The sequence below is a fragment of the Ooceraea biroi genome, chromosome 6 (assembly GCF_003672135.1).
Source record: "Ooceraea biroi isolate clonal line C1 chromosome 6, Obir_v5.4, whole genome shotgun sequence".
Taxonomy (NCBI): domain Eukaryota; kingdom Metazoa; phylum Arthropoda; class Insecta; order Hymenoptera; family Formicidae; genus Ooceraea; species Ooceraea biroi.
The window spans coordinates 13,257,173-13,266,725 of NC_039511.1; the positions used below are offsets into that span (position 1 = coordinate 13,257,173).

The following is a 9,553-nucleotide window of genomic DNA, read 5'->3' on the forward strand; positions in this document are numbered from 1 at the left end:
TTTATTATAACGAAATTTTACTATTAAAAATATTTTACGTATAGGTATATAGATAAATCTTTTTCAATAAAGTTTTACGATAAAGCTTGACATAGAAAAAGTATACTAGAATCGATCGAAGTATTCATCGTTGATTTAACTTTATTAGAATCCTCGTCGTTTCGTGTCAGTTACCACGGCATACTTTCGTTTCTGAATCACCGTGACTGCATACCACATAATTTGTGGTATATATCACCATTGCTCCATATTCAACCAATTCACAAGTTAAATAATCATACAATCAAGATTTCATATTTTATACATATGTATATATATTTCATATTATATATTAATATAAATAAATAAATAAATAATATATAAATAATACCATGCTGAACAGTAAACAGTTTTTATTAAAATCAATCACTCTAAATACACACATTTTTGCAAATTTTATATATATGCTAAATTACAACTAACATTTCTTTTCATCGATCTTTGCAGAATGCAGTACAACCAATGTGCGTCGTTATGCTTGGTCGCACTTGTCTTGGCACAAGCTGCGGCCTTACCACAGCATCCTCAGTATACACAGCAATATCCACAGCAATACCAACAACAGCAGGTCAGAGAAGAAAGAAAATTTGCAGAGAAGCCGAACGCGATGAAGAAGGTAGCGATCGATGATCTCGAGGACATCAGTACTAATCAGATTCAGGTAATAAATGAAACAAAATTCGATAATAAATAAAGTCTTACTCTTTTCCTGGAATTTCTTGCGCCGATGAAATTAATAAAGCAATATCAATGAGATAACGTTTATGTACAAAGCAACTAAGGAATATTAATCTTTCTATTAAGAGGCTCTTTTACTCTAAGCATTTTAGATATTTTATTTCCTTTATAAATCTTGCAGTTATATGAGCACTTACAAAATAAATCTGTATAATACAGGGTGTCCCGGGTTTTAACCGACAAACTGCGGGAGCATATTCTACCAGTGGAAATAAGAAAAAATTCTTATATCGAGTTTGCTTAGAAATGCTTTATTACAAAGTTATAAACCAATATTGAAAAGAAATATGAGATAAGTAACAACGGAACATAGTGTAGAATTTGGAAGGTCGAAGATGTTTATGTTATGTGTATTCACATGTATTCATGTTCACTATGTTGAAACGATTCAGTATGATTGTTACTTTCACAAGAGTAGCTGTTAGATTTCAATCGTCGTGTCAACTAGCAATTACTATCAGAATGCCAAAAGTGTTTTCAAATGAGGAATACACTGATATTCATTTCGTGTACGGATTCTGTGACGGAAATGCACGAGCTACCGTACGAGAGTATCAACGTAGATTTCCTAACAGGAGAGTACCAGATAGATTTAAAGCAACGAATTACTAATTCAGTTACTGAGATGCAACAAAATTTTCAGGAATGTCGTACCGTAACAAATTCTGTACTACGTCGACGTCTAGCTTGTATCGATGTGCAAGGACAACATTTTGAAATGCGTCACTAAATCATTGCGTAGATAATTTATATTTTTGTGAAAAAATCCGTTGTTACTTATCTGATATTTCTTTTCAATATTGGTTTATAACTTTGTAATAAAGCATTTCTAAGCAAACTCGATATAAGAATTTTTTCTTATTTCCACTGGTAGAATATGCTCCCGCAGTTTGTCGGTTAAAACCCGGGACACCCTGTATATATCTGAATTTTTCTATATAACAATTGTATTATAAATATAATTATGATCGTAATTATAATGATCGATCGCGGAGAGAAATTAATATTATTATATTAGATATACTTAAAATAAACTTATGGCGAACAGGAGGGTGGCAGCGGTTTCTCGTGGTCAAACATGTTGGGGATGCTGATGCAAATGCTGTTAGGTCAAACCGGCGGTGCGACTGGACCGAGTAAGAACGAGATAGACGATGGCACAACGGCGAGTCCATGGACCAACCTGCTTTCCGTGGGTCTTCGAGTACTCACGGCGCTGTTGGGTGGACCCCAGCAACCTGTGGATGGCATCGATAAAGTGGACAATCAAAGCAGTCCCATGCAGGTAGGTGAAAATAATCGTGTAGCTATCGGAACATCGTTTGTTCTTAAATGTCCAAGATTCAGTAACGCAGATCAGCTTGTATCAGAAATGAAAACATTCGATTGCATCATTGTCATGCCTTGATTGAACGCTGTACATTGAATCAGCTGCTGTACATTGAATCTCTACTTGCATCCACATTAGATAGATTGTAATTTACTGCTATTAGCACATAGCACGTAGCCGAAACAGTATCTGCCAGTCCGTGAGAGAGATAGTTACGTTACCGTACGAGAGTGCCGTTTGAATTGAGTGCTTTTGTCGCGTAACTTTCTTTTTCTTTGTCGTAATGCGAGAATATTAATTTGAAAAGTTAAATTCATATGTAAATGTGAACAAAACAAAGCAAAGGATTAGGTAACAGACAAAACTATTATATACAATTATTATATATTCTCATATTAAAATAATTTCTCTGATAATGCTCTTATATTTATTTTACAATTAGATTAACACGTTCGTGAAATTTATGTTTTTCATAAATGCCTTATTTTTTAATTGCTTGATTTAATATTGTCGGGAAGAAGAACATTTCGTTCGTGTTATAATCTAGAATCGGATCACTTTTAAATCTGGTGACGGTTAAAGAAATACGCACGGTTGCTTACGGTCACGAACTGCTTTGTACAATAACTAGAAGAGGATGCGTCAAATAATTGTCGTCACAGGCTATTATCTTCACGCATTTGCCTTGCACAATCTTTACGTTTTCTACACAATTTAATTCGTCTCATGACCGGAAATTCGACAGCGTTTCACATCGTTTTGATTTCTACTCTTGATAATTATTTGCCGAAGATAAAGTGAGATTAGTAGCTGAAAAATAACGCGCACAGATGAAAATGCTGCTCCTTGAAAAATATTTATATTAAATTTACATTTAAACTTATATCCAATATACGTTATATTTTCCCAGCTTCTTTTCGTCTATTTTTGTCTTTCTCTTTGCTTATACGATTCGCTTTTACTATCTTAGTCGATGTTATAAAGGTAATAATGATCCGAATGCATATAATATTTTCTACCAAAAGAAAAACGGCACTCGCTCTCTCACTTTTCTTGTAAATAATTGTTAAACTTCGAACTTAGCGCACATATGGCTGGTGTCGGTTGTTTAGGAAATTTTGACTGCGGTGCTGGGCGCATTTCTAGGACAGGGCAGAGATCCTGGACAGATTGCTGTAATGGCGAAAAATGCTTCCGAGGTTAGTACGAGCCAACGAACAGTCTCGGCAAAAACAAGTCGAAACATCATGCTTCGGTGAAGTTCACAATTACGTGCTTTCTTTGTACGCTTGCTCGAATACATTAGAATTGAGACTGATAATGAATTAGTTTCACTAACTGTGTTCAACATTGTTAGGATATACCTACTAATCAACTTTCTTGTATTCTTCGTCTGTCCGTGGACTTCTTAAAGTTGTCTGTACATTAGTTTATTACAGCCAACTCAATTATAAATATAATTTTAATTTAAAGGATTCTGTAAAAAAACAACTGTAAAGATTGTAGATAAATATTAACAAGATATTATATTAGATACGTCTAGAATAAGTTTCAACAGTAACTTTGCATGAAAAGTAATTTTGATTTTTAATCGATTAACAAGTTACATTTAATTGTAGCAAGTTTTAATTATGGCTATTAAAAATTATTCGTGTTCCGAAGAAAGTTTATAGCATATTTGTAGTCTATAATTTAGATAAATTTTTGATAAATTAATCTCTCGCATGTAGTTATATCATGCTTTCGAACTTTGAACAAACTTTTCAATTTTATTTGATACACTGTTTTGCCATTTTTTCACGAATACACTCGCTTATATTGTTTTTATCCATGTTATTAAGCAGTTTATCAGCATAGTCATCAACCTGCTGGATGCCCTGAAAACGTCGTTTTCTCATCGTTCTTTGACAGCCCGCTCGCTCGGTAGGCGTGACACTGTATCCGAAGCCGCAATAGCGTCGATCTCGATGCTGAAGGTAAATTGTAAATCAAGCAATAAATTAAAAAACATTTGCCACTAAATATCATATCATTGTAATTTCAAACTCGGTTCGCTAGGGCTACATGAGGTCTGTCAAGTCCTTCAGCTACGTAGGTCGTGCCGAAGAGGAGGGTCAGCGCGGCTGCGCCGAAAGGGCTCTTTGCGAGGCCAGTGCAGAGTGTATCGCTGATACGCAAGGTCCGTCGTCGATCTTCTGTCAGCTTGGATCGTGAGTATCAAGTTTATATCTTTATCTTCTTCTAAACCTCGAATAAATTAAAACATATAACGATTAGTAACTTGTGCGTCAGGTTTTAATCTGTGGAGCTGAGCTCATTTTTAATCACTTCAAGGTACGCAACGAGTTATCTCCTGCAAAGGCAGAGCGGCGTCGGCTTCGAAGCACTGTACGAGGCAGGACGACGCGGTCGCACGGGCGAAGACTGCAGAACTCTCTTCTTGGATTGCAATGCTGTATGAGCGCGTTCACCCTCGCGATGTACCGTCGAGCGTGGCTTAGGTTTTGTAGGATTTAAGAAGATGTTAACTTTGACAATTTAATTGCATCCGAGACGCTTGATCCGATTGGCAGTGAGACAAATTGTAGCTCCCAAATATTTGTTTAACAAATGTTTGAAACATCGTTATGATGTATCCTTTAGAGTTTTGGCATTTGGACGTTTAAATGCCGTTTATTTCTAAGCTAGGATGTTATTGAGACACGATTTAATGTCGCTTTCAGTGTCTCAAGATCTGGGCCACGTTACAACGGAAGTATAGATCGAATTGACGTAATTGCAGGCGTTCAAAAGCATGCCGAGTCGAGATTCGCATCGAATCTTGCTGTCTGCTCGGTAACTTCACGACTGATCCTTTTTTCATGGTAAATTCGGCGCACGCGTGTACGCGTTGAACAATAACAGATTCATATAATTTCGACGAGTTCGCATTCCAACGATGCAAATATATAATATAAACAAATTATTCGCGATAGTCCAATTTCATAAAAATGTGTCTTGAAAAAATGAAGTTAAAGTTTTAATCAACTTTTTGCAATTTTTCATATATGTGCATGACTTTTCGTTTTATAAAATTTCGCTCGTTACAAAATCTCTTGATCATCCTTATGTCGAGAGTTATGAGTCCATTTTTGTATCGATCGCCGAGTTTTGCCACGCTGATTGCATAATTATATATTTATTTCTATTTATTGTGCGTATTATGTATATATATATTTATATACATATATAAACACATATAAACATATATGTGTATAAATATAGTTCTGGTCTGTATATCTATGATCCAATTTCGATCCAAATTCCGATATATTTGAGTAATTTGATGATAATAACTACAATATATTTAACAATGCAATTGTTGATATTTTTTTATATTCAGAAAACAATTTCTAGAGGAAAATGCTTTTACGTGAGAAACGTAATACATTTCCAGGAGATGTAATTATTGAATGCTTAGCACGCGTGGTTAGCAGAAAATTATTATTATTTCTTGAATAGTTATATAAGACCAGAATTATTTTCTCGTACTTAATCAAAGGAAGTTAAAATTTTTATAATTTTAGTGAATCCAATTTTCAATGTTAAGCAGGCAACAAAACATTTTTTGCCAAATGTTACTTTCTTTATGGTGTCTCTATAGTTTTGAAAACTGAATCCATAAAGATTATATTGGTTACAAATTCTGTATTTAATAAATAAGTTATTTATATATATATATATATATATATATATGCACCGCGCATTAACGTTAAAAATACAGGATATGTATTCAGTGCGTTGTACTGTAAGATTTCTTTTAGGGAGGAAGACGCGCTTAGAACTGTTGGAAAAAAAAGGATCGGTATATATTTGATGTTTGATGAGCTTCGTTCAAATATCGTTATCATCTTTTTTTTCCCCTCTCCCAAAGAAAAAGAAAATATGAAAATATTTGACATTGTTTTTAAAATAACTTTAAATATTACCTTACCTTTTTTTAATTTATTGAAACATAAAATAATGTACTTTCTGGATATCGCTTTTGTTGGATTTTGTAAAAGAAAATACCAATTTTATTCAAATTCATCTCATATTAAAATAAAAAGATTTTGAATGTAAACAATAGAAAATTATTATTACAGGAATTACTGATATATACATACATACACACACGCATTAACTCTTCTTAAATAAATATATAGCTAATGTGATTTTCGAGATGTACGTTAGCACATCTTAAACAAATTCAATATTGAAAATTTAATATTTTATAACAATCATGATTGAACGAATCTCGTTACTGAGTGACCTTCCCTATTTAATGTACGTGTTAATATCTCAGGATATTTTCATTCTTTTAGCACCCGCCTTAAATCCATTAGTTGCTGTATATAGGTATTATACATACATATATGTACACGCGGGTGGAGAATTAACTTTTCTTGTTATATTTTTATAATATCCACATTTTACACGTAGATCACATGACAAATGTAAGTTGTATGTATGTTAATGTAGTATGTTTATTATATTTTAATAAACACAGAAATAAACGGATTTATTTATAAATATACAAATAACCAGACGTTTATCTAGATTTGTTCATGAAAGCGAATGAGAGCGACTGAAAATTACTTGACTTACCTTCAGAATTCCAGGCAAAATAAGCTGTTCTCAAGCGTGGCTCAATAATACGATTATCAAAGACACAAAGGCGTCGTGACACATCCCGAAAAACAAATACGAACAAATATATTAGAAATATATTAGTGAAAACATTTGGTACATATGAGACATTAAAGATTTTTTATACTCTGTGAAAATTTTATTTACTTTTCATTTTTTAACTTTTAAACTTCTTTTGAAATTAGCAGCATTAAATATTTTTTTTATTTTTTTTTAGTTTTAAATATTTTTAATTATCGCAAAAGTTTGATATTATCTTTATTATAGATTGTAATGATCCGCATCGGGTATATTTGGTATCATTTTTTTATAAGTTATTTTTTTTAAGTTATCATTCATATTATTATTCATATTCATCGTATAATATGTATTAAATAATGATAGCATGTAAACATGCTTGTTATCATTTGTATGTATATTAAACAACTTTTGTATCATTTTCAGAGTGCGATGTCCGAAAAGACAAAGTTCCGGGTTATCGCCAACAAGCGTGAAGGCTTCAAGAACCGTGACTGTACCTTTATGTCTGGTGACGAGGAAGTTCTTCTTGTAACAAAACAGTTTTGTCCCGAATCTCGTCACGGGAGGAGAGTCTTGAATTGATACTGTTGTGCAACTTGGTGATTTTCTTCATTTCTGTGTAACTGTATCAAATATCAAAAGCGAAGTAAGTCCAACACGTTTTTTAACATTAATCAATATCTAAGATATTGATTTGCTGAGCAACATAAAGTTGTGTTTATATTAGGTGTACAAATTAATTCGGTGTTAAAACAGTTTAATTTCTTTAAAAAAGCTGAATTAATTTGTACCTAATAACACAGTTTATGCAAGTTCTAATGCGACTAATTTTATGAAAAATTCTTGCATTAATTCTTAATACAAAGTTGTGTGTTTGAAGTTTACTAAAAAAATCGGCATGGACTTTTTGGTCAATCCAATATTTTATTATATATTTTACGTTTAATTATATCTTGATATAATTTTTTATTAATGTGTAAAATGTATTATTTCCGATTATTACACAGATGACATTTAAGTCTCTAATGAATTTTGGAAATTTGGGAAAAGCTCCTTGGGATACACCTATTGAACGTTATCATAATGATGGAGGTGGTCATCATTATCATGGACATCGCGGGTATAAAATATTGCATTTCTAAGAAATAACAATTAATATTTTGCGAAAAATACTTTTTAATAAATTGTTTTATAAAATTTCAGAAACTCCAAAGGAAAAGGAGGAAGTGGCGCAGCATTGAGTGCATTGACCTTACTTGCCTTCCTGTTTCTGTTAAACGTTATGCAAGTAATTATACACACATAATGTAATCCATACAATATCATATATTTCTAAAGCTTTCCTTAAAAACAGTGTGTAATCCAACTTTTCTTGTTTGTGATTATTTGTAATTACAAGTGTAACTGATTAAGTTGTAAATTACCTAAAATATTAACCGAATGAAAATCGATATCCGAAAAAATACCAATCCAAGAAAAAATTTACTAAAATTTGTTATTATTATATTGTCTATTAAAATTCTTAATTTATTTTAAAAAATTCATTTTTTAATGTCAATATATAATACTTAAAAAATTAATTTAAAGTATTACAATCTTTAATCATATATAATAATTTTAATAAATTTGCTATTATACTCAGAATCTGACAATAGAAGACACTAATCCTCATCTGTCGAATGATTTTTTCTATTTTACAACGTTTTGCTAGAATCACATCATAGTTCAAAATTGGAAAGATTTATTATCGATCACTTTCTGTTACTAGAATATTTCCCAAATCTTATAAGTAATTATCTGCGTAGTCTGGCGTAGTTTTGCCAACAAGACTTTTGTTATATATTTGTAAAATGTTATGTTGATTAATTGTTTTTTCTTGAAAATTCTTATTGGGTTGACCGGAAAGTCTGTGCCATTTTTTTTAGCAAAATTTAAATGCACTTTAAAACTTTATATATTAATTTTTAATATAAAATTTTCTGTTACCAGAATTATTGTGCGGATTTTTTTTAGCAAAATACAAACACAAAACTTTGCATTAATTTTGTGCAAAAAGGTTGGCATAGATCTTCCAGCCAACCCAATTTTATTACGTCCAGTAATTATTCACGCTTTTTTCTTCTTTCAGCAATCCTTACAGGATAATAATTCAACAAGCGTTCCATCGACCACTGCAGTACTGTTGCGAGATACTGAGTTGCCAATAGTTTTGGATAATGGAGAAGAAAAAAACGTTAAAATGAAAGATGATTTCGTGCAAATTGAAAATATGCATAATTCGAGAACAAAGGGTTACATCCAACGCGAGGTTTAACAGCCCTTTAATAGGCTTGTATTTTCTGAAATCTTTTCATTTAAATATAGCATTTTCTAGCTGAAAATATTTATTTCTTGTATTTTATTTCATTAATAATAATTTTCCAACCTTATTAATATTAAATCAATATTTTTTTCGTAAATAATATTAAATGTGTACATTAAATCGGTGTTTTTTCCCACAAAATTCGACCTTATATTTTTTCTTACAAAATTCGAACTTTTATTTATGCGTAAATTAATATAATGTTAATTGTCAAAATAATCTCTATTACAATCTATAACTTTCGTTCACTTTTTTTTGGACAACTGGATTCCATCTTGTAAAATAATTCATATTAATCCATATTGTAAAATAAATCCTTGAAAATATAATAGATAATTCACAATAAATATCAGTATTTATAAAATTAATAATTAATAAATAAATATCAATATTTA

At 31.5% G+C, this 9,553-nt stretch overlaps 2 protein-coding genes across 2 annotated transcripts; both read left to right on the plus strand.

Moving 5' to 3' along the window:
• The first annotated feature begins 487 nt into the window (after window positions 1-487).
• On the plus strand, window positions 488-4,568 carry LOC105276715. The gene is made up of 6 exons (XM_026970504.1): window positions 488-700; window positions 1,826-2,062; window positions 3,220-3,306; window positions 3,952-4,083; window positions 4,166-4,317; window positions 4,442-4,568. Exons 1-6 carry the CDS (start codon window positions 488-490, stop codon window positions 4,566-4,568), a joined length of 948 nt encoding a protein of 315 aa, XP_026826305.1.
• Window positions 4,569-6,987: 2,419 nt separating this feature from the next.
• LOC113562146 lies at window positions 6,988-9,476 on the plus strand. The gene is made up of 4 exons (XM_026970503.1): window positions 6,988-7,442; window positions 7,804-7,916; window positions 8,000-8,084; window positions 8,925-9,476. Exons 2-4 carry the CDS (start codon window positions 7,804-7,806, stop codon window positions 9,108-9,110), a joined length of 384 nt encoding a protein of 127 aa, XP_026826304.1. The 5' UTR covers window positions 6,988-7,442; the 3' UTR covers window positions 9,111-9,476.
• Window positions 9,477-9,553: the final 77 nt, after the last annotated feature.